The sequence below is a fragment of the Eretmochelys imbricata genome, chromosome 1 (assembly GCF_965152235.1).
Source record: "Eretmochelys imbricata isolate rEreImb1 chromosome 1, rEreImb1.hap1, whole genome shotgun sequence".
In the NCBI taxonomy this organism is placed as follows: Eukaryota; Metazoa; Chordata; order Testudines; family Cheloniidae; genus Eretmochelys; species Eretmochelys imbricata.
In genome coordinates this window covers 162822307-162848404 of record NC_135572.1, presented here as the reverse complement: position 1 = coordinate 162848404, position 26098 = coordinate 162822307, and the positions used below count along the sequence as shown (strand labels likewise).

General features: G+C 40.9%; 1 protein-coding gene across 2 annotated transcripts in view; it reads left to right on the top strand.

The window, feature by feature from the left end:
* DYRK1A (dual specificity tyrosine phosphorylation regulated kinase 1A) overlaps positions 1–26098 on the top strand; it is a 142419-nt gene that overhangs the window by 17792 nt on the left and 98529 nt on the right. Inside the window, exons 2-3 of one of the 2 annotated variants that reach the window (XM_077818469.1) lie at positions 18732–18897; positions 21004–21085. In XM_077818469.1, coding sequence (XP_077674595.1) covers positions 21076–21085 — 10 coding nt within the window. In that variant the 5' untranslated portion in view covers positions 18732–18897; positions 21004–21075. The remainder of the gene's footprint in view (positions 1–18731; positions 18898–21003; positions 21086–26098) is intronic. The other variant, XM_077818460.1, reaches the window with a different exon arrangement.

Here is a 26098-nt window from a genome sequence, read left to right as displayed (position 1 = left end):
TTTCAACCTTACTAGTCTTGGAGACTAGCATGTCTCCGTAATTTGCAAAAATTAAATTGCAAAATTAAAAAAAAAGGGCTTGTGGCCTTTTCTTTATAGTGTAGGACAGTGGCTTTTGACTTGTGGTCTGTGGACCCCTGGGGGTCAGCAGACTATGTCTAAGATTTCCAAAGGGGTCCGCACGTCCATTTGAATTTTTTTAGGGTTCTGCAAATGCAAAAAGGTTGAAAACTACTGATGTAGAAAGAAGGTCCGGAATGGTATTTTCTTCTACCTGCCACCTTTTTTAAAATTTATATAATAATAAAAAGAAAAGGAGTACTTTTCTTAGTGGTCAGTAGGTTTCCGGTATAGGGCAGTGTTTATGTGACATGGTCACATAAACACCGCCCTATACCGGAAACCTACTGACCGCTATTCCTACCTACATGCCTCCAGCTTTCACCCAGACCACACCACACGGTCCATTGTCTACAGCCAAGCTCTACGATACAACCACATTTGCTCCAACCCCTCAGAAAGAGACAAACACCTACAAGATCTCTATCAAGCATTCTTACAACTACAGTACCCATCTGCTGAAGTGAAGAAACAGATTGACAGAGCCAGAAGAGTACCCAGAAGTCACCTACTACAGGACAGGCCTAACAAAGAAAATAACAGAACGCCACTAGCCATCACCTTCAGCCCCCAACTGAAACCTCTCCAACGCATTATCAAGGATCTACGATCTATCCTGAAGGACTATCTCTCATTCTCACAGATCTTGGGAGACAGGCCAGTCCTTGCTTACAGACAGCCCCCCAACCTGAAGCAAATACTCACCAGCAACCACACACCACACAACAAAAACACTAACCCAGGAACCTATCCTTGCAACAAAGCCCGTTGCCAACTGTGCCCACATATCTATTCAGGGGACACCATCAGAGGGCCTAATTCACCTGCACATCTACCAATGTGATATATGCCATCATGTGCAAGCAATGCCCCTCTGCCATGAGAGTGGGGTGGGGGGAGAAAACCTTTTGAAGTGATAAACACCCATTTTTTCATGGTCTGTGTGTATAAAAACATCCTCACTGCATTTTCCACTTTTATGCATCTGATAAAGTGAGCTGTAGCTCACTTTTGCTCACTTGTACTCCTTTTCTTTTTGCGAATACAGACTAACACGGCTGCTACTCTGAAATATATAATAATAGAAATTTCCATCTTGTCTGTCATGGAAGACAGAACCTGTGGGATTATGATATCAAATACAAGGAAGTAAAAACTGATGGGAGAAATAATTTTTATTCATACTGTTTTATTTTTAATGTCTATTTAACACTCGAGAGAATAACTTTTTAATTGAGAAGACAGGTGTGGTGAAGCCTTAATGTTTGAGACATATTTGAACTATCCAAGGAGTTCTCTAATAAAAACTGGGAAGAGCAGCCCTAATATCCTGAAATTTTAAGGTGAAAAACAAGCAATCTTCTTTCTCTCACCCTTTAACCCTTTCTTTTGCGGAAAACAAAACCTTTTAGGCCTTCGTTACAAAGAAGCCAAAGGAAGGGGGAGCAAAACCCCTTCTTTTTATTTTGCAAATCGGATTTACAGATCTGCATAAACATTAACTTGGCTGGACTGCACATCCTGTGTGTGTGTTGTATGTGTGTGGTATACATTTTACAGTAGAAATAGTAATATATTAAGCTTCACATTTAACCAGTAAAACAGGAATAGAAAATACCACTTACAGAGAGACCACAGTTTGACTGTAATCTTGTCGGACATTCAAAACACTTGTAAAATCAGCTTTTCCGACAACAAATTCTGTAAAGATGTTATCAACACAGGCTCTTCACTCCTGCCTTTCTCATGGTAGGAAGCACAAGACCCAGGACACTCCCAGATTTAGGGCTTCTGTTTCCTAAAGGCAGCAGTAGTGTATTGGGACATGAACCATGCCCCTACTAGTGGGCACATGCTACAATTCTAATTGGTGGCCTTGGAATCTTCTAATCAATAAAGAGTTTCTTGCAGGTGCTTCATCTATTCAGCTGCTGCTCTGGTTCTTTATGGTATCTAGCTTCCACTTTCCGTTGGGTATCCTGTTTGTATGCCTTCCTACTTTCCAGTGAGGTCTATTTATTATACTTTTAAAATAGTATCTTTCAGGGTTCTGTAACGTTTTGACTTCTTCTAACCAAGAAGCCCTGCTCAGTCTCTGGAAGCACTCAGTCAAGTCAAGGTTTACGTGCTTTAATGTTTTGCTTTGGTGTCTATATCTCAGCACTGTATTTTTTTCACTAAGCCTTGGTGGTGGTTTTTCTCCCTGCAGGTTCAAAGTTCTCAGTTTCCTGCTTTGAGTGTCTTCATTTGCCCTTCAGGATATCATCCATTTCTTCAAGCCTTTAGGAGGAGGGAAAACTGTTCAGTCACTTCAAGCAATGTCTGCGTGACTGAAAAATCTCTCATATATTAGCATGTTCATCAGTATCGTCTTGATCACACAAGTGTCATGGGTAAAGCTTCCAAGCCTACCACAAGAAACCCCCTAGCAATTCCTGCAAGTCCAGCATGAAGCCAACCTGGAGTGCTCCAAATGAAAATCTCTCCAAGTGAAAACATAAGTGGGCCTTCACTGCTAAATGCTGGTACTGCAGTGGCACAGACCCAGCTTCCTCTCCAGGTTGGCCTAATGGAACATCTTCAACTCTCCACCACAATGTCTTTCAACATCTCCTCTGCAGCTGGGGACTCTGCCATGTGCTAAGACCATGTAGCCATTAATTTATCTTTTGGATCAGTGGTTCTGAGCTCTGGCTCATTGGATGAGATCTCATTTCTTCATAAGAAGTGCTGAGAGAAGGAGCTGAAAGAGCCAGCAGCCCTCCAGCTCTGAAGGCTGCAGCTTCTTGTTAAGGCACCTGGCATCCTCCTTTCGGTAGGGTTCAGGATAAGTAGACGAGTCAGGAATCCTGATTACTTCTGTGTATTTGGGAACCTGGACAAATCACTCCTTATTTCTGTGACTGTCTTCAAGGTTTCTTCATTATTTCCTTCTTGTCCTATGTTGGGAATTGGCTGAGCTTGATGGGCAATGGGAGTGATTTTTGTACAGAGATCAGCCCCCCCTCAACACTGGGAGTTGAATCATTTACTGGGCAGAGTATTGGTTCTGACTCCTGAGACACTGTTGATGACCCATGCCCCTCAGTTTCATCCACTTGTGTGAGGGCAAGATCTTGATCCTACTGAGACTCAGAAATTGGGCACTTCTAATGCCAAATACTAGGACTTAGAAACTGGGGCACTCTTCAATGCCAGATACATCTCCATGGTAGGATACAGTGATTCTACATGTGGGGATTCAGCTTCCCATCAGCTTCTCAAAAACTTACCACGTCAATTGGCCTTGAGTTAGGGTTGATACAGATATCTGTCAAGGCCTAAAGTGGCACCTGAGCCAGTAACTCCTCTTCAATACCTCTGTGCCCTTGCACCCCTATTTTGGAACAGCTGATGGTGTGGCAGGTACTTTACACTGCTTCTGCTTTCTTAGAGGTGGTTGAGGGGAAAGAACTCCTCCCCAAGGACGCCTCTGGCCACATCTTCCATTCAGCACATTGAGGTATCACCTTATATTCTCTTGTGGCCATGTCCTTTCTCTTGGGCCCTTTTGTGAAACAGAAAAAAGAGGACCTGTTTCAAAAGTTATCTTTTCCAATCACAATACTTTTTAAGGGAGCATAGTATATATTTACATAAGATGCTCTGCATCTGTAGCATTAGCAGTCACCAAAGGATACTAAGCCCCCTTTCAATAAGCACAAAAAACAAGTTATGAGGGGCTCTAGAGCATCTAGTGATCCATCCATGGTTAGTATCTGCTGGCATTTCAAGGGAGACAAGGGGTGTTCTAATTCCTATGGCCCTGGTCATCTCAGACACCTGGTTTTGAGCACTGTTTGGTAGGGCTCTACAATCAGGTTTTTACAAAGCCCTTCAAGTTCTCTCTCTATTATGCCGTCTCCTGCTCTCAGTCACATTCTGTTAAAACTCTTGAGAATCTTATTGGGAAGAGATGCTTTCAAGAAATCCAATCCCTCCTGGTAGAGACTTGTCAACTTTTAGTGTTGTTTCAGGTACTCTTTGGTAATCAAAAAGACAGGAGGTCTCCCACTAATTTTGTATTTCAGGGTCCTAATTCAGTGTTTTGTCAGAGAGATTCAAGTTGGTCATCCTGAAAGAAGATATCCCTGTTGTAGAGCAAAATGATTCGGTATGCACTCTAGACTTTGGACATTTATATGCACTTGGAAAATATCTTATCCTTACAAAATTAATAGTGCAACTGCCATATTGTATCTTGCCTTTTGATTTGGCATTAGCATTGTGTGTTTGTATGAAGTGTGTGGTGGTAGTTGTATCTGCTTATACAGAATAACAATTCTAATCCCCCTACTTAAAAATTGGGTAATCAAAGACACTAGTTTGGAGGATGTCGAAAGATTGTTTTTTTACCATTAGGGCATTGGAGGTGCTAGGGTTCAACTACCCAAAGTTTCAATTAGTTTCCATCTGGCAATTGGATTACATAAAAGCCTTGCTAAACAAAACTCATCTGAATGTTCTCATGTGAGAGAGCCTCCAGGGGCCTTGAGATCGTACGGGAAACAACTATCACATCTGGGCAACAGGTGTCTTCTGGACTTCCCTGTTCTAATAGCAGTCTAAGGACAAGATTCATTTAGGATTTGAGTTCCAAACACTTCCCATCCAAATTGTGGTGAGCATGGCTGTATCCAGCTGCTCATCATTGTTATGGAAAGGAGCGTAGTCCCAAATTCATGAAGGATGTTGAGAGCTGGTATACCAAAAATTAGCCCCAATTTCAAATGTACAGTCTGACCACAATATCATACATAAACAAATTTGGTTGTACCAGTTGTGTCTCCAGTGCCAGAAAGCCCTGCAGACGTGGCAATGGTCTCTGACCTCAAGTGTATTTCTGGCTGCCTTGTATCTAGCATGTAGACAGAGTCAGTCCACAGTAGATCTGCAGGAATGGTCTCCGGATTCAAGAGTTATAGTAAATAGTTATCCACTGATAGGGGACATAAGAGGTGGTGCTTTTTGCCACCTGTTTGAACAAGTTATCTGTCTTCTGCTCATGGCACCAAGAGAAGTTTGCTGCCCAGAAACGTTTTCTCCATCTGTTGGGGTACAAGGCTTCTGTATGACTTCTCCATCAATACCTCTTGTAATGTGCGTTTTGGCAAAGCCCAGGAGAAACCAAACGCTCAGTGATCTTCTTAAGACAAGTTTTGGTTTTCAACCCTTTTGTATCAGAGGGCACTGCACTTAATCCAGCCCAGGAGCATTTTTCCTGGCAGCTTGGCTCATGTCATGGTCCAATTCCATAGGTACCAGAAGGATTTAGAGTGATAAGTAGACTAGGTTTGAAGAGTGGTGCAAACAGCCCCAGATTTGACCCCTTGACTAATATTGCTCAAACTACGTGACAGTTTTACCTCTGTCTGATTTATCTGCCAAATAACTCTGATTGAATTAATCTAATTCAATTCATGGAACACTCCAAGATAGACCAGTGTTTCTGCAGCCTTTGTTAGGTTCATGTAGGGCTTAATGCTATTAACCTCTAATTAACATCATGCTATTAACTTTTCTTTAAGAAAAAGCCCTTGCATCATAGGACATTGGCAAAACTTTTTTGAACCATTTAGTGTCTGCTAGTTTAAGATAGACAAGTCAGACAGGAAATAATGCACAAATATTTAACAGTGAGGGTAGTTAACTCAGTTGAATGTATCAAGAGATGTGATGGATTGTCTACTACTTGATGCCTTTAAATTGATTTGATGTATTTCAAAGAAAGATGCTGTAGCTCATCCAGAAGACATGGGCTTGCAGTAGAAACTACTAGGTTAAACTGTGTGGCCTGTGTTATTTAGAAGGTCAGACTAAATAATCAAATGGTACCCTCTGGGCATAGTTTTTTTGATAGAATGTAATTTTCCTGTTGGCAGTGACTTCAGGTCACAAAGTGAGAAAGTTTCAGTCTCTAGTGATTGATCTACCTTTTATACCATATTTTACAAGAATAAGGTGGTGCCATGAACTCCATCTGAGATTCCTATCCAAAATGATAACAGATTTCACCTTAAGGAACTTATCATCCTGTCAATATGCTTACCATGTCCTTATGGTCATCCCAGTGAGGCTCTTTCCCACATACTCAACCTTTAAAGGTCCTTGGAGTTCTGCTTAATGGGCTGATGCTCTTAGAAATTCCGTCAACTTTAATTTCCTCTGAAACTTTTATTTCCTATTCTGTAGGCAGTGAAGTAAGTCTTTGTGTGTGTATTGTGAGCTCATGCCTTAATTGAAGGGTATGGTTGTTTTACTATATTTACAGGAACATATTTTAAGTCTATAATTAGTCATTGAAGTCCAATGAATGCTTACAAATTAATAACATCCCTACATTTTAAATCTGACTAAAAACTTGCTCATTACTCCATTTAAGGTCAAGAAGTTCTTTTAGAGAATTTGCAGTTTGAGACCTGCACAATTTGCAGGATGAGAAAACTGCACAGTTAGAGCTGAAGAAATCCACCTCTTTCTCCCACTGGAACCTTTTATAAGTCTTGGTTCAGAAATCCCTCTGAGCCAGGGTCCGCAGAACACCACAATTAAGCTGGTAAAGTCTTCCAAACAGGCTGAGGAGAGTTTTGATGCTGGGGAATTAAGCCTTCTCACTACTTATCTCCCCCTTCCTGGGAAGAAGAAGGGGGCGGGTTTTAATTCTTTTAGCCACCAGAGTTCTAGAGCTGCACAGTAAATAGTAAATAGACTAGTGGTGTCCTTGTCCATGCTAGGACTGCTACTTTCACTGCCAGAAGGGTTACTACACTGGTGGAAAATTGGGGGAATTTTTTAGGTTAAAAATTATAATGTAGATTACAGCCATATGGGTGGTTTTACGCTCTCTGGCTGCTGGCATCTACTCATATGCATGCATACAATTTGAATATCCTAAATTACAAAAGTCAAAGGACAATTCAGCTCATTGTTTACTTTAAATTAGGCAGGATCTGCACTTAAAACTACTCCTGGGGGAATTCTGTGCCAAAAAAATAAAAAATTCTGCGCACAATATTTTAAAACTCTGCAAATTTTATTTTTCAAAATAACACTACATAATCACACCAGTTTCATTTATTTTGGTAATTTATTTCAAAATACCTGTCAGCAAGTATGTCCGTAACAATATGGACACGCACAAATTCCACCAGGAGTAGAGAGTGAAAGAAACACCTATGACAACCCGGTTCCTGTTTCTCTGCCCCTTTCCACTTCAGAGCCCAGTCGGGGGGTAAGACACCCACAACCATATCCCCAGAGCCCAACCATAGCCTCCTCCCCCCGCCCCACCTGAGCCCAGCTGCGGGGCCCCTTCTTGCCCTGTTACCTGCAAACCTACCCCCCCCCCACCCAGCCACAGGGCCCCTTCCCCCCCCAGCCCAGACACCTCTCCCTCCCCCGCAGGGCCCAACTGTGGTCCCCCCAGCTCAGATACCTACCACTCAGAGCCCAGAGATCCAGAGGGAGAAATAGCCTGATGCTCGGTCCTAGGCTTGTGTAGATTTTCCTGCGTGCTACTGTCTCCTTCCCTCAGGGTGTGCGGGGAACTGCAGATGCCGGGAACCCTCTAGCTCCTTCCCCATCCCCTGGCAGTGTCTTCTAGGTATGAGTTGGCCTCTGTCGGGTCCTGCGGCCCCTAGTGACGGGCAGCAGAACTGTAGCCCATGGGGAAGGAAATTCTGCATGCACATTAATTTCTGCAAGATTCTGCATTGTGCAGTGGTGCAGAATTCCTCCAGGAGTAACATAGTTAAGGTGGTCAGGTGTGAAACATCCACGCCGCTGAGTGTTGTATCTATACCAACCTAATCCCTGATATAGATGTAACTGTGTGTTGAAGAAGAATACTTCTGTTGGCCTAGCTATCGTCACTTGGTTTTTCTACAGCAAGGAAAAACCACTTCTGTTGCTAGGCTGTGTTTTTATTATGGAGTGGAGTTATGCCTGCGTAGCTACAGCACTGTAGCTGCGTTGCTACAATCCCGGTAGAGTAGATGCAGCCTTAGTCTTTGTCCCCTTTTTGGGTTCCTTGCTAATAATACCAGCCAGCTCATTGCATTGCCCAAGAATGCCACAGAATGGGGCACTGCAGCTGTTAATGGGATGACATTGAAGTGTGAAGCTGCCTTACAAAGGATCTAGTAAGTTTCTTTTATTCCATGGTATGGTTAAGACCATTTTAAAATTCCTGTATATAGTCTTCACAAGTTGCTTGTCTGATGCCATGTAACAGTGGTTTTTAACCTTTTCCCATTTGTGGACCCCTAAAAAATTTTGAACGGAGGTGCTGGACTCCTTCGGAAATCTTGGATATAGTCTGTGGACTCCCAGGGTTCCGCGGACCGCATGGTGAAAACCATTGCCGTATAAGAAAATACTGTGGGTTTGTCTTCACTGTAGGAAATTAGCTCGATTTAGTACACTTGGGTTATTAGCCTTGCTCAAGTGAGAGCAACCACATTGCAAAACAATACTCAAGCTACACAGAGTTGATTAGAAGCACAGAGTGATTGAGTTAGGAGATGATGACCTGATGTAAGCTGACCAGCTGCATTCCCACAGCATTACTAGCTACAGCATCAGCAGCATTAGAGTTTCAGCCTATCCTAACAGGCCAGCTAGCTTGAGCTAAACCAGTGATACTCACCCTTCATTGGTTCAGGAGCCAAATTAGTGATCAGCATTACTCAAAAGAGCCACAGTAGTGTGAATTTGTTTCATTTACTATTTTTTATATATAATTCCCACAGCAAAATGACTGACCAAGTATTATTTTATCAACTACAGTTGGTTAATAACATAGAAAAAGCTTCCCAATTGGTTAATAAGTTCGGTTAATAATTAAATCACACAATCTGTATTTTACTATTGTGCTGAAAAGAGCCACAGGGAGACTCATTAAAGAGCTGCTTGTGGTTCTCAAGCCTCAGAGGTCTGAGTATCACTGAGCTAGACTCAAGTTAGAGACTTTTGCTTGAGGACAGGAGTTGGGTTAGAGGTGAAACTTGAGTTATACCTTGAGCTGACTATTAAGTGAAAAGCCATGGCAAATACCCGTTAAAAGGTATTGCTTACTTTTAATCTATAATTTTTTGTGTGCAGAATACTGTAGTAGTGGCTGTGTTTCAGTGGAGTAGAGCATTTTGACATCCTTCAAGATGAAAGGTACTGTATAAATGCCCCCCCCCCCCAAAAAAACAAAACAAAACAAAAAACAACACCCTAGCTCTTCTATAGGGCTTTTCATCAATAGATTTCAAAGCGCTTTACCAAGGAGGTAAGTATAATTATCCTAATTTACAGATGGGTCAGCTGAGGCATAGGCAGGTGAAATGACTTTCCTGATGTCATCCAGCAGGACTGTGGGACAGCTGGGAATAAAACAGTCTCCTAAGTCCCAGTCCACTATTCTCTCCACTAGCTCAAACTTCCTCCCCATGGTATTTGATGTATTCTGACACATACCAATACATTTACTTAATTTTTCTTAATTAGCACACCACCTGTAAAACAAAACTCAGGGAGGATTCTTTGGGTCAATGATGGAATGTGGGAAAAGTCTTACTGGTTTTTTAGACACATGATATGATGACAGCTGTGCATCTTATTACATAGGGATTTTTTTATATCACTTGTAAATAATTTTTCATTTCTTAGTTTATAATGGTCTGTTTGAGCAGGTTTTTACATTACTCAATCATCTATTCAGAAAGAGTTACTATGTCTTTTTTGATCTCTTGACCCACGTTACAATAATTTTTATCCTTAAAACATATGACAATGATTTGTAATCATCATTACGCAAATCAGGGTCTAAAACTACATTATGTCATTGTGTGGGACTTGTTCTATTCTGTATCAGAGCAGTATCGCAGAACTGCTGCTAGAGCAACAAACTAGTAATTGTTTAAGGTCCAATAGCTCATCTTCCATGTTGTTTAGAAACACACCTGTGGACCATTGGAAAGCTGTAGTTCACATGGGTTTATTCACAAAAGTTGACCCTTAAAATTATGCTATTTTGATTAGCATTTTGTTTTATTACAGTTGATAGAATTTCTACCTGGTTTTTGCAGCTGCCCTTGAGAACCATTGGAGGTTTAGAAAACGGTACCTTCTAAAACTTTGTAATTACAATTGAAGTGTTTGGTGGGGAAAGCTAGATGATGATCTGATTAATAGGTCTGACATTTTGCAGCCTTTCTTGAGTTAGTAGCACTTCATTACAGAATACTGATGGTGAGAACTCTTGTAATACTTCTCAAAACTTTGGTCCTGGACGAACGTTAGTTATTTTCATCCAAAGTAGATTCCCCCATAGCCAAACCCCTTAAAACATCACAGCTGTGTTTATTGAAAGGGACAATGGAAACAAAATTATTACATTATAATTAAAGTACTAGTCAACAACCACCCAATAATGATGTGGTAAACGTATAGATATACTAGTATGTAGTAAAGATCTGTGAGTTGTCAATGAGTGATTACCTGCCTTTGAACTTGTTTACATTAATTTTAATTTAGGAAGTGCTGGATTAAAGGGACAGTTTTAATTTAAATCTTAGGTTTGTCTTAATATTTTTTCCTGCTGTTATCAATACTCAAAATAACTATAACTCAAAAAGATTAGAAAAAAATGGGGAGGCTCACATCTTTTAGAACTGTTTCTGGCTGTCTGCAGTTTAAAGAATTTAGCTGTGGTTTGGTTTAAATTTGGTTTGCATTTTGAAGGCTCTCTTCCCAACCACAAGGACTAAGAACAGTTTTATATGAAATCCTCAGTTCTGGAGATCAACTCTACAGCAAAAGATGGATTCTTCAGTAAATTTCACAGCGCAGCGGTAGAATCGCACAATATGTGGAGCCCTACCTAGAATGGGATGAACTGATTTACAGTATTCTCTTAAATGTTCTTTGTGGTACTGTAAGATTACGTGTGTGCTATCACACTATACATTTTTCATACATGCAACACAGAAACTAAATATACTCTGTTAGTACAATTACACACAAACTTGTACATCACATACCATCTTCTAAAGAAATTGTGTAGGAAGTACACGTTAACAAGAAAAAGACCAGCCCAGGATTGTTTTTTCAATATATGAAGTAGTTTGAGCAACTTCCAGTATTTAAATAGCTTAAAATATATTCATTTAACACCACACAGAAATAACTCCTACAGCAAAGTATTCAGATTTTAGAAACGTAATTATAACTTGTTTCCAATGTGAATTTGTAATGGAATTGTTTCCAATTATCACATAAACATAACTCTTTAATAGTTGTTGTAATATTCAGTAAGCTCATTAAATGCTGCTAAGACAAGCATGTTGGTTTAAAGATTTCATCAGCAGTCAAACAGTAGTTCTGAATATTTCAGCTGGGGGATGGACAGCTGCTTCTGAAGCATCTCTTTGCTTCCAATGCATGGGGGATGGGAATGTAAACAGAGCAGCATGACTTGCTGTTGTAACCAGAATCTTAACTCCATGCTTATAAACCTGACTATATTGCTTTCATTTAACAACATAAAACTCCACTTTCCCCAGTTTTATTGTGCATTGTCTAGTCAACCAATCACTAAAGCCAACTTAACATTTTTATATGTTGTCAGTATAGGAGCATGAAAAAATTCTGCTGGAATTCCATATATCCAGAATCACTAGATTAGCAATAAAGATATCATTTTTTTCTTGAGATAGTTAATAATCTCTAGAACGATAGCCCTAGTTAGAGATTTATTCTGTCCTTTGAATAGCTATCAAAAACAGCACTTGCTAATCCTTACAGTTTTTGTAATTGTTTCCTGTATTTGAGGTGAAAATAACAAGGGACTAAGTAGTGAAAGCTAATTCTCATTAGAATCATATTAACTGGACAATGTGGGATTTATTTTCAAAATATTTACTACTTTTTTGTGTGAAATGAGGGATAATATGTGGCTATAGAACGAACTTTGAAAAAAATTCAAAATAGCATTACCTGAATTAATAAACAGGCATGGATGGCGTCTTCCTAGCTTCTACTGTGATAGCTACACGTCGTATTAGTCCTCACTTTGCCTGGGTTGAACTCAGATAAGAAAGATATGTTTGTGTTGCACAGTAGAGGCTGACTACACATACTGTCATTATCAGAACTGGAGCACAAGTTGAAGTCCAATTTAAAATACAAAAGTGATACACTATGTAAAACTAGTCTCACAAAATTTTTTCACTGCGGGCAAGTAATCTTTTTTGGAACCGTGAGTTAAAATTTTAGTTTTCTCACCGTCAGAGCGGTGGTAATGGTGGAGTAGATTTTGTGTTAGACCTGGTAAATTTTCAGAACAGTTTTGCAAGTTTGTAAACTTACAGAATATTTCCCTCAGAAATGTATATAAAAAACTTGCTTTGAATGTACAAAAAAAACCACCTAAATTGAAAGTGTGTGTTATTGGTGAACGATGAGTAAAGATACGTTTTACTCACAGGTATTTTTAGTAAAAGTCATGGATGGGTTACAGGCTGTAAACAAAAATTCATGCCACATGACCGGTCCATGACTTGTACTATATACCCCTGACTAAATCTGGGGGAGGGGAAAGCCTGCGAGTGCTTGGGGGCGGGGGTGCAGAGGTGGCCCAGGACCTGCTCTGGTGTTGGGGGCAGGAGGGCGGGGAGGAGGAGAAGGGGGTTGGCGGCATTGGCTGGCTCTGCACCTCCCTGGAAGTAGCGACATCCCTCAGCTGCTAGGCAGAGGCGTGGCCAGGCACCTCTGTGTGCTGCCTCCTCCCCGAGAGCTGGCTCCGCAGTGCCTGGCCAATGGGAGCTGCAGAGGCTGTGCACAGAGCCCCTGGCTGTGCCTCTCCCTAGGAGCCGAGGGATGTTGCCGTTTCCAGGGAGCCCCCTGAGCTTAAATGCTCCCAGGGCCCTCACCCCTTCCTGCGCTCCAACTCACTAGTGCTGAGCGCCTCACCCAAACTCTTGCTGCTGCTGGGTGAGGGGGAGGTACAGCGGCCCTCTGGCCAGCCACACCGGCTGCTGCAGAGGTTGCAGAAAGTCACAGAATGACACACTCGCAGCCTTAACTATGAGTCAGTCAAGTTTAAGGTGAAGTAGAACAGTCTTGAACTGGTTAACACTCAAAGCCTGTAGATGTCTGAAAGGGATGCAACCAATTTGAAACCTGGTTGTATTCACCTATTTTAATCCCAGTATTGGTCTACAAAAGACCCACACTAAAATGATCCCATGCACAGTTCTGTAAAATGCACAAAATAACCTAAAAAGAGAATATTTCAGTTGCATAGGTTCTTAACTTTGAAACCTAGAGATGACCTAGCCACTTCAAGTATTCCACTGCTGATCGTTTTAGTTGGAACATCCAGCTAATATGCTTATTCCACAATACCAAACCACCTAGCCTTCACAAACAAGTGCCTTTCCACTTGTTTGAAGACATTTGGATTAGAAGTAAGACGTTTGAAAAGTCAAATAATGTGATCAGTATGCTATTTTCTACTAAATGTTCAATGTACTGTGCACCAAGTATACAAGCAAGCAGGTTGTGTAAAACTGGAGTTGTATATATTGATTTACACATTGATATAAAATGTATCTAGTATTTTTATTTGAATGTTTGATTCTCTGTATGCCTTAGATTATGTACTGTTTATTTGGATAAATTTTGCTTTGTACATTAGATAAAAGACGTTACACTGTATTTGTGTGTTGAAATATTGGTTGAGTATCACTCTTGTTAGGTCTTTAAGGATGGAAACGAGTATATACTTGATCATAAGCTGGTTTGTTTATAAGCCGACTCCCCCAAAAAATGGATAAGTAAAAATGGAAAAATTTTATGACCCTATAATTCAGGGGTCAGCAAACCTTGGCTCCCGGGCCATCAGGATAAGCTGCTGGCGGGGGCCGAGATGGTTTGTTTACCTTGAGCCTCTGCAGGCACGGAGGTAAATCTAAGTAAACAAAGTGTCCCAGTGTGCCAGGGGATGATGTCTCTGGCCTGGCTGGAGCTGCTCCGGCAGGCTGGGCTGCGCGGCCGCAGCATGTTCCAGTGGGCTGCACTGGGCAGCATGGCCGCAGCGTGCTTTGGCGGGCTGGGTGGCGCAGCCACAGCCTGCTCTGGGGGGCTGGGCCAAGCGGCGTGGCTGCATTATTGTATCTTTTTAGTTCCATTTATACATAAAAATGAGTGCCTATGCCATTGCCCCAGCTTTTGAGCCTTGAAAGCAGTAAAATATACAAATGTACTTTTTAAATGCACGAGAATCAAATTCATTCACCTTTATACAAGGCACTGGTGAGACCTCATCTGGAATACTCTGTGCCGTTCTGGTCTCCCATGTTAGAGAAGGATGAATTCAAACTGGAACACGTACAGGGAAGGGCTACTAGGATGATCCGAGGAGTGGAAAACCTGTCTTATGAAAGGAGACTCAAAGAGCTTGGCTTCTTTAGCCTAACCAAAAGAAGGCTGAGGGGAGATATGATTGCTCTCTATAAATAGAGGGTTTAGCTGATCGCCATATTTGGGGTCGGGAAGGAATTTTCCTCCTGGGCAGATTGGCAGAGGCCCTGGGGGGTTTTCGCCTTCCTCTGCAGCGTGGGGCACAGGTCACTTGCTGGAGGATTCTCTGCACCTTGAAGTCTTTTAACCACGATTTGAGGACTTCAGTAGCTCAGACATAAGTTGGGTTTGTTACGGGAGTTGGTGGGTGAGATTCCGTGGCTGCTTGTGTAGGAGGTCAAACTAGACGATCATAATGGTCCCTTCTGACCTTTAAAGTCTATGGCTTCCACAGCAATTATAACTTGGCCCCTTTTCACACATGTATCTTGTATTACTGTGTATTATCGTAACTTACATGTATGTATTGGACAATAAAAGTTAAGATTTTATACTGTAATACCAAACTATATGTTCAGGGTAGTTACAGTTGCTTGTAAGAACCATAATTTTGAATTGCCTCAGTAGTACGTATTCAGGATCCTGTCCTAGAAAGTAAGGGTAGATACAACTTGCAAGATTGGGTCCTTACTGTTGAAATCTTGACATATTAGTAATTCTTGGCATTTTATTTATATAGTATTTTAAATGGAAAACAAACTGTATTTACGTATATCTTTTTAAATTTGGCAGATTGTTTCCTATAGAATGTCTGCATGAACCAACATCATTGTCATTGTAGCTTCAAGAATAGGCTGTTGCAGGTATAGAATAAAGGAGCACAAGAGTGATTTTCTGTTTGGTTCTACACCAATATCTGGTCAGTTGTATGTTTGCTAGGTGGTTTGATTTTGCTGTTTATGTACTCTTGGATGTTTCTACTCTAAGAACATAAGAATGGCCATACTGGCTCAGACCAGTATTCCATCTAGCTCAGTATCCTGTCTTCCTGGCGTTGGCCGCTGTTGGTGCTTCAGAGGGAATGAAACAGAACAGACAATCATTGAGTGATCCGTCCCCAGTTGTCCACTCCCAGCTTCTGGCAGTCAGAGGCTAGGGACATACAGGGCATGGGGTTTTAAGAACGTATGTTTCTCACGTTCAGGTAGGCCTGTTGGTATCAATGTATCAAGGACTATTGATCTAAATGTTGCACGTTTTTGACTACTGTTCCCTATATCTGTAAGGAGGAATATACGGGTTTCTTGTATGCCTCAGGAGAATTGCTATTAGAAGTTACAAAATAGCCTTTCTGTGGAGAATAGAGGTCCTTCCAGAAGCTGCTGTTGAGATAGACAGTCTTTCAATCCTTTATGAAAGCTTCTATTGAGTCTTGTGCAACAGTATTGAGCAAAGAAAGTTAATCTGTAATAATAAGTAAAAACTTCTAATAAAAAAAATCCATGTAGCCCTGTTCATTCATGCAGTGTTTTGTGTATGACAAAGATAGTTGATCCTTTAAAAACTTTTATTTAAATTTGTTCTCAGAGGAATGTTTTGATTGCTATAGAGCAGGGATTGGCAACCTTTGGCCTGCGGCCCACCAGGGTAAACCCCCTGGCGGGCTGGGTCAGTTTGTTTACCTGCTGCGTCCGCAGTCTGGCCGATCGTGGCTCCCACTAGCTGCAGTTTGCCGCTCCAGGCCAATGGGGCTGCGGGAAGTGGCGCGGGCTGAACTTACCCTGACGGGCTGCGTGCCAAAGGTTGCCAATCCCTGTTATAGAGCAACAGTGAAGCTGTGGTGAAAATGTTTTCTGTGGTGCTAATTATAGTTCATGAACTCTGTTGCTTGCTTTCTGTCTTTTGTCCTATCCAGTAGTAAAATGTAGTACTTTAAACACTACTTACTCTAAATTTTATTTTAACAGTTAAAGTAGAATTTTAACCTGTGTTTTAAAGTATCAAGTTGTAGTTCTCCAATACACCTACAGATTTAAAATTATGAAATGTGGACTTCTAAAATTATTATTATATTAGTACCTAGAGGCCTTAGTCTGGATGGGTATGCCATTGTGCTCACATGTAGTAAGAGATGGTCCCTATCCCAGAATAATCTCAGTTTAATTTGAGACCCAATGCAATAAGTGAATTTGACATACAAAAAAGAAAATGTGGGGAGGGATGAAGACTGAGGGTAATTAAAATGACATCATAGCATTGCACAATTTAATGGTGCCAAATCATTTTACTTCTAAAAAAAAAAAAAAATTTAAAATGTAGTCATCCTGACTCATGCACAATCTACCTGTTGTTGGTTAGCTGGTTTCTTATAGAGGTCACAGCAGAAGTATATTCTGAGGAAGGTTTCAAAGGAGGAGAGATTTTTCTTTTTTATATGAATGGTGTTAAGGAGCAATGTGGAAGAAATCATTGTGAGAGATGCTGACAAATAGGAAAATGAAGGCTGGTTGGGTGAGGGACAGTATAGGTGGGTCTACATTACAGAACATTATTTTTTGTGTGTTGTTGTGAAGAATAGTTAGGTAACATGTCGACCAGAATCTTCTTATAGCATATCCTAGGATGAATTGTGTTCATCAGTATGTAAGGACACTGAGTAAATATTTTGTAAGAAAAATGACCCCCTAGTTGAGTTTACTGTGGTGGAGAGGGGAGCAGTGGAGGGATTTAGAGTAGAGTGATCCAATCAGAGTGACTGGTAAGGAAATTGAACCTGTCAGTTATATTTTTAATGGATCATAGAGGAGCAGTGTATGTGTTGGGGACATTAAAATAGAGGTGGGTCTCATTTTTTAGGTGAATTGTAAATTTGCTGAAGAAAGCATTTGGGGGTGGAGGGTGGCATGGAAGCTATTCAAATTCAGGTTGAATTTGATGAATAGTTTTGGTCAAAAAACCAAACCAAAGCCCCAGAAAACCAAAACTTGACTATTTGTTTTGGGGAATTGTTGAAATGAAAAGTTTCAACATTTGTGAATTGGATAATTTTGGCTTTTTATGTTGAATTGACTTTTTGTTTCAACTCAACACGTTCTAAACTTTTTGTTTGTTTTTGTTTTTTTGTTTGTTTTTCAACTTGGTGATAAATTTTTTTAAAAAGCAGTGTTCATTTTTCTGACCCCCCCCCCCCCCCAATTTTTTCACTTTGGTCACCAAAACAAAAAAATCTATTATTCACTCAGCTCTACAGAGGAAGCAGCAACAATAATTAAGTTGAGAGATAAGAGCCTGAACGAACGTTTTAACTGTATTAGTATTAGAGGATTGATGAAGACTTACATCTGATCTATGGTGACCACTCTTGTCTCTTGGTTTCAAATCAAATGAAGCTTCTTAAATTAACTCTTTTTGCTTGTGGTGTCATGCTCAATCCTTTGTCTCCACCCCCCTTTCCTATCTCTTTCCTAACTACCCTTTGTTTCTTCCTGTTCTTCCACAATTGCTTCATTTCCTATTTTCAATTCTTCTCCCTTCTTCTTTGGTAAAGTAGGTCATACTGGATTACACACTAGTCCATGAAATCTGAAAGTGGTACTTCTCTTGAGGAGGAAGTTGGTTTACTCTCTTAATGACCTAACAAAGAGCGTGGTGAGGGAGATTCCTTCTGGACTCTTGTGGTGATCAATGTATGTTGTGACTCATGAGTCCATGTGCCTCTATTTTAAATTATGCAAAAACGTATCTGTTGTTGGTCACAAAACTATCTGGCCCCTTCTTAAAACTAGCACTTTTTTTTGTATGTGACCCTCTGTGGCTTTCAGTTTCAGAGGTTAAATAAGCGGGGGAGGGATAGCTCAGTGGTTTGAGCATTGGCCTGCTAAATCCAGGGTTGTGAGTTCAATCCTTGAAGGGTCCGTTTAGGGATCTGGGACAAAAACTGGGGATTGGTCCTGCTTTGAGCAGGGGGTTGGACTAGGTGACCTCCTGAGGTCCCTTCCAACCCTGATATTCTATGATTCTATGCGTTATTGAAACTCCTAGACAGTTCTTTGATATTCCTGATCCTAATGGCATACCTTTCTGATGTTAGTGTTTGGTAACTTGAAAAAGTTTGGAACAGTGTTAAGGAGACAATATTAAAACAAATATGCTGGATTGCGATTGTTGTGGCTGCTTGGTTACATCCACCCACTTTATAACTGTTGATTTCCTTTTCCTAGGACTTTACATTTGTTGTTAGTGAATCTCCCGTTATCGCCTGCAGCTCCAGTCTGCTCTAATCTCGCTGGATTGCTTTCGAATTTTAATATGTGAGAGATACTCTTCCAATCTGGTGTCTTTTGCAAATTTGATCGTGACTGAATTTTGCCAGACATGTCACAAAAGGTACGCAGCCATGCAGGATTCACAGAGGGATGTGCGCGCTTTTTAAAAAATCGTGTAGAAGGGTACTGGAATAGTTTGCAATTAGTGGAAAGCATAACTATTTGTATATGAACAATCTGTTCACCACTGTGACAGAATCAGTTATGTAAAACTTGGAACAGTTCTGTAAGATGCAGATTGAGAACTCCTAAATTTTACTGGATGTTGTAATTTTATAAAGTTATTACTTTTTTTTGTATTATGGGACAGAGTAAGTAAAGAGGAGAGATTGATCAGTATGACTTCAAACTTTTTTGATTCCCAGTCCCATTACCCAGGAGACCGTGCTCTCTTGTGGTGTAGCAGTCAGAGTTGGGAATGATACTTCAGATCATGGAGTACCTTTATTCAGTATATCATATTTTCTCTTCCTTTAATTCATACAGGTGTCCATTAGCTTTATATAATTGTTACTTTACACAGGGCAAGTATCTTTACTCAGCTATCAATGAAGACCTCAAAATTTCTTTCTTTGGTGAATGGCACTAGCTTAGAGCCTGTTGATGTGTTTTCATTTTCATGTGCCATGGTGGTGAACACTGCATACGAGTCCATTTGCGTGTCTCCTCCTCGCTAGTCTTTATGAAAAGAAACTGTTCTGTGTCAGACTTTCACCAGTTTGCCACCCAACTCTATCCTTCAGAACAACACAAGTTTCTCTTTTTTCATTATTGTAGTATGCAGTTCTCTCACACCCACTACACTTTTCAATACCTCTCACTGGCCCACTTTTTCTCTGCTTTAAGAACTTGGGTGCAACCGTAAGCTGAATTTGCCATTTTGTTCAATTCCTCTGAATGATTTCACGTTTCACAAAACTTTTGCTATAAGAAGTGCTGGAATATGTAGGAAATGCATGAGTATGTTTCCGCTTGTAGACCGAGAAAGTTTATAAAGCGACTAAAAACGTAGTTTCATGCTTGAAAACTGAGCAGGTGGTGGTGGCATAAATTATGACGAGATGAAGTTCAGTAGGCTTAGTTTTCTTAAGAAGAAAATGATTATTTATTAATTTTGAAAATTAATATCTCAGGAAGTGCTTGAATACTGACTTGGTGTTCTCAGAGGATGCAACGTAGAATAGAGATAAACTTGCTTGCACTGAATCTGAACACAGATTTTGTATATCAAAACAATTAACCAGTTTAGTAATTCAAAAGAATGTCATCTAAAATACTGAGTTCTTAAGTATTTTGATATTTTGCATAGGTTGCATAGTAAGTAAAGGCCACATATCTTGGAGCATATTTTGAAAATGGGCCATTCTTACAAAAAAATGTCTGGTTCTTTGTAGATACTTTCTGCTCTTTATTTTTGTTGGAGTAACAGCTTTCTTCCTTACAGCTCACCTTTTCTTTCTGCTTAATCTTGTTGTGAAGTCATAATTCTTTGGTTCTGAAAATATATTAATATTTAGAAATGATGCTGAATTAGATCATTTATCATGTGAGATCAAGCAGAAAAGCTGGACTATATGAGGGAGATCCCTCCTTACACTAGGTGTGTCTATGAGCTTTCTGTAGTGGTGATTCAGTAAAGTCATACAGAATTTTAACATTATTTATTAGTTTTACAATATTATTGTAGGCTTCTATAACACTTAACATCCAAAGATATCTAAGAGCGTTGCCAAGGTGGGTAAGTATTTCCATAGAGGAACAGATTAGCTAAGAGTCTGATTATTCAGTGGTGCTGAATTAGAGGTGGGAAATGGAGGGTGAGCAGCATCTCTGAAATTTGGGCACTGTCTGATTTGTCACTGACAGTTGGGAATAGAACCCAGGTCTCCTGATTTCTACTCTTTTATACAGTAACAGCTCGGCACTTCTTCCTTCCGTGTAAATATATGATTTCTTTGAAGTTGTGTATGTCTTGCACTAGCACCTAGAGGCCATGACCAGTGACTAGGGCCTCGTTGAACTAGGCAGTATACACACACATAACAAAAAGACTGTTCTGTCCCCAAAGATTTTAAAGTCTTAGATCCTTTATTAGAAATGGATTATCAGGGTAATTGCATCTTGTATTTTTGCCTCTTGTTTTAAGCTGTTTTTCTTCATTTTACAGTGTTGTGTTTTGCTGCTGGACACTCCCCTGCCACCCACCCCCACAGGATGATATGAGACTTGAAAGAAGACGATGCATACAGGTGATCCTAGTTTTGAAATTCATGTAGAAAGATTGATCTATATTGTTATTTTGATTTCTATTCTTCCTTTGGATTTTTTTCCTACACCCCAAAACTGCATCATTACAACCTTCATAAAACATATTTACAAAAGGAGTAGAAATCATTGAAGCACCTTTGATTTTTCGGAAATGACTGTCTAAAAATTATAGTTTGAAATGTCCAGTAGGAAAACTGTTTTCCTGAATGTAGATTCTTTTCCAGTTTTCTCTAAATAGATGGCCAGGCAGTCAAAGTGTTGGGAAAGCATATTGCTTTTATATTAAGTCCCCTTTCTTTGTTAATATTCCTCCTTTCATACCTTTCCCAGTTATAGATTTCCAGTTGTGTTGTATAATTATGTGAATATAAATTTTAATGTTAAAATAATGTATTATTTTTGATCACTTCGTAAAAAAGACCTCAAGTATGCATCTGACAAACTATTTTAAGCAAGGAAATAGTTAACACTGCTTCATCTCTAACTCTCACCATTGGACCTAGATTTCGTAATGGTTTCATAGGAGTTGATGATATAGCCCTCAACTGTTGCAGTATACAGCCATTCTTCAAGCTGATGCTTTGTTTTTGTGCCTTTTTTAAAACTGGAAGTTCTAAAACAAGTGTGGATAAAAAAAAAATTTCAAAACCTTTTCAGATATCATACCCTTTTTGGGGGGGGAAGGGGGGCGCTGCTATGTGGATCTCTCAAAATGTCGTGTATATTTTGTTTCAACCAGAAGGGCATTACTATGGCCAAGCCTCAAATCCCGTAAAATGGGATACATAATGGAAAAAAACCAAATGAAGCAAAGTAGATTCCTTGGGCCTCATAAGGTTGGAGCAGGAGTGTAACTGCTTAGTTGCAATTAGTTTTACCAAAAGTTTTGATATATGTGGAATCTATAAGTTAAGAAATCTTATTTCTGATGATATACATAAATTCTTTTTTTGGGGGGTATGGTTAATAAGTTGATCTGAAAAGTGCTGATATTCAAGAGATAGACCTGCACTTACATAAAGTATAGTAACAGTAGCCAGCTAAGACTATAATAATCAATTGCTCGTATTCCAAAGCCTCTAGAGGTGAACAAACACAGAACAGAGCAAGACTTTGTCATTTGTTTGTTTCACTTTAAAACTCATGCATACTTAATTAAAAGACAAAAAGGATAGATGGCTGCATGCATGCATGCATGCATATCTTTTGATTGAGAGTCCTTAGTTGCATAGATCCTTCATGCATGAACTGCTTCACATGATGTATTTACATGGAGCAAACCGAATTAAGTTTAAGATGCTGTAGATGGATATCTTTCAAAATTAAGCATTTTGTCATTTCGTTTAAATATCTGAAATATCTTATGGTGATAGATATAAAAAAAAAAGTGCTTTTTTCTGGGGACACAGTTGAAGAAAATTGTTGATGCCTGCCACCCAATGGAGCTAGGAATGAGGGCTTCAGAGTGTGGGAGGGGGCTCTGGGCTGGGGCAGGTGGTTGGATTGCGGGAGGGGGTCAGGACTCTGGGCTGGGGGTTCAGGCTCTGGGGTGGGGCCAGGGATGAGGGGTTTTGGGTGCAGGGAGGGGTTCTAGGTTTGGGGGGGGGAGGGGTCAGGGCAGGGGATTGGGGCACAGGGTTGGGAACTGGACTTACCTCTGGTGGCTCCCGGTCAGCAGTGCATCCGGGGTGCAGAGTCAGGCTTTCAGTCTGTCCTGGCACCATGGACTGCGCTGGGCCCCGGAAGCGGCCAGCATCAGGTCTGGCTCCTAGGCAAATGCGCACAAGTAGCTTCAAGCGACTCTCGCCTGCGGGCACCGCTTCCCCTCCCTCCCCCAGTTTCCATTGGCCAGTTCCCAGAGTGTGGAGCTGGTACTCGGGACAGGGGCAGCGTGCGGAGCCCCGTCGCCTCCCTGCCTAGAATCCGGACTCGCTGATGACCGCTTCCGGGGCGCAGCATGGTGGCAAAATAGGTAGGCACTAGTCTGCTTTAGCTGGGCAGCACCGCCAACGGGAATTTTAACATCCTGATCAGCGGTGCTGACCAGAGCAACCCCAGGGCCTGACTTGCCACGACCCAGTACTGGATCACAATCCGAACTTTGAAAAACGCTGGCCTAGTGGACACGCAGCATATACCAGCAAAAGGAGTCACTTTGTGTGTGCAATTAAACCACCTCCGTGAGCATCATAAGATATACCAGCAAAAGGACTCTCTTTCTGGTATAACCTGCATCTGTACAGGGGATTTTGCTAGCATAGCTGTCAGAGGTGTGATATTTTTTTTTCTCCTCACATTCTTAAGCGATATAACTATGTCAGCAAAATTTTGTGATATACTCCTGGCCTGAGTGCTCTCATAAGGATATCCAAAAACAGTACTGAGAATCCCCTTCTGTTTTAAGGCTACCACAGACACACTGGTGAATAAGCATGTTTGGGAGATCATACCATGCTAATGGTGACAGCATGAAGATGGGATAGTTATCATGTTTGGTCAAATTCAAATACTTATGTATGGTGATCGAAATCTGTGGCCATGTTAAATAAGGAAATGTATGTCATGGGTTTTTTGTTTTTGTTACTGTGCAACAGAATTTATCAAGTATTAACTCCTTAATCTCAGCCATCTATAGAGCCATATAGAGCCATCTATATGGTTAGGACAGAGCTCAAAGTGGATAAATTACATATTTTTATGTATGTTGATCATCCTATATTCAGTGTGAAGTTATTCTGAGTGCACCATGAGATGAGCTGTGGAATGATAGATGTCTGAAATGTTAAGGACTGGAAGATTCTGAGCCACTGTATGTTCCATTTTAAAACTTCTAATTCTGAAGTTGATAGAAAGTGTAATAATACTATATCTTACTTCAGTCTACAGTTGTAAAACGCTGCTCGCTGGAAAGGGAACAAAGCCAAAGTAGTGCTCCTTCTGACATTGTATTACAATGTTGATATTCTACAGTTTTTTTTTAAAATTTTTTGTTTGTTTTTTGTGGTCAGATTGCTTATTAAAATTATTTGGAGAAAGTTCGAACACATTTCGGGAAATAAAGAGTACAGAGCTGGAATTACAGATTTGTAAAATATTTGGGTGTTGGTTTTATGTAATAGTAAAAAGAAAATGACAGTATGAAGGGTTGGACTGTGCCTTCTGTGTGATTGTTTCTGACATAGTATTTAACTGCTAATTTTATTAAATGTTTATTCACTGCACCTGTTTTAAAAGAGGGTAACTGTTGTGCTATATTATGAACAAGATCTAATGTTGCTTCTTCAATTTTTGTAAATCATCTGTTCTTTGAATGATTGTCCACAAGTATTCCGCTTCTTGTACACATCTGCATGAGATTAGAGTCTTTTGAGTAACAGTTTATTTTGGTGCCATGCTGCACCTGCAAGCCCTCTGGTCACCCTGAAGCTGAGGGTAAAACAATAGTGCGGCCACAACCACTCTCCAGTTCTTTCTTACTGCTCATAGCTGTGATACAGAACACCTATAGTGTCTGCATCTCTGTATGCTGTACAGTTTTTCTTTCAAGGTAGATATAGTTTAATTCTTTTAGTCCATTGACTTAAAAAAATGGATTTTAGGGTCTTTGAGTCCATGTGCTGCTTTTGTCACCCGGACCTGCCTGTCCATGGTGGAGACAAATCCCCTGGATTAAAGATCTTCTCCTCTTTCAGTGGAAAAATCCCCATCAATGATGGAGACTCCAGGTGCCTCTTCTGTCTGGGGCAACTACACATATCATGAAAGTGCTCTATAGCTGCTTTTCAAAAAGAACCCAGAGTCCATGTGTCTTGACTCAAACTTTTCTTCCTCAAGAGCTCAATGAGGGTTTTCTTGGCACTGGAAGGCAAGAAGACTGGTCTTTACCAGACCACCTCTCAGAGCTCCCCAGTAAGCCATCTGTCTGTCTGCTGTGGCTTCCAGAGCCCATTTGGGGTTGAGGAAGTTCCATTTCTGTGCTATGGAGTTGGTCAGTACCTCCTTCATCTCTTCAGCCCAAGCCTCTGATGAGAGAGGATGGAAGGAGCATCACTCTTGAGGTGGCTAGAAAAGGAGATCCTCCTTCTTTGGATCTGAGCAGATCCAGCCTAGGAGGCAGTTTGAGGCCCAGATCAGGTCCTACTGATGCCTCAGCACCAAGCAACCATTGACCAGCCTCTGCGGATGTTCCAGAACCTGACAGTATATTTGGTACTGGTGACCGAGGATCAAAGTGCTTGGCGCTGAAACAATCAGCACAGAGACACTCTGCACTGAAACCAACAGTATAGAAGTGCTCTTTGGACCTCCTGGCACCAACACGGTAGCCCCGGCACCAGAAAAGTGTGATCTGACTGATAGTTTTCCTTCAGTACTGAAAACCTTGGCACTGACTTCTGCCCTGTGCTCTGTGGTACCAACCATTCTTCCTGAAACTTTGCCCCGGAGCCTCTTTGTGGTACCAATGTGGTTCATGGTACCAGTAGATTTAGTATAGGACCAACCTGCTGTTCTATTGCTGTCCTCCACTAAGAAACTTTCTACGCTGGTTTCAGCACTTCCAGTACAGGTTACTTTCATATTCTCGAAACATCTACACCACCTATGGAGGGTGGTAAATTCTTGCTTTCTCGTCTGCCTCAGAGGACCAGTGTGAAACGTCTGCCTTAGTCCCTAGACCCATACAACTCTAGGTTGTCTGAAACGGTATTCAGAGACTGTCTCTGTAGTTCCTCCTGTGGGAACAACCATGAGCAATACCCTGCATGGTACCTATCATGGTCTGAACCTCACTTTTCCAGAATTCCATGCAGTCAAGCCCCTTCTGGGCCCCGGGGCGGGGAGTATGCTCTACTGACAGGGTTCCCACTGCCTCTCTGACAACTAGAGCAAGGCCCTCGTAGACCTCAAGATGGTCACGGCACTCAGCTGGCACCTCATGTACTTGATACAGAGAGCGAATAGAAGGACTTTCAGGAAACTGAAGGCCAACCTGT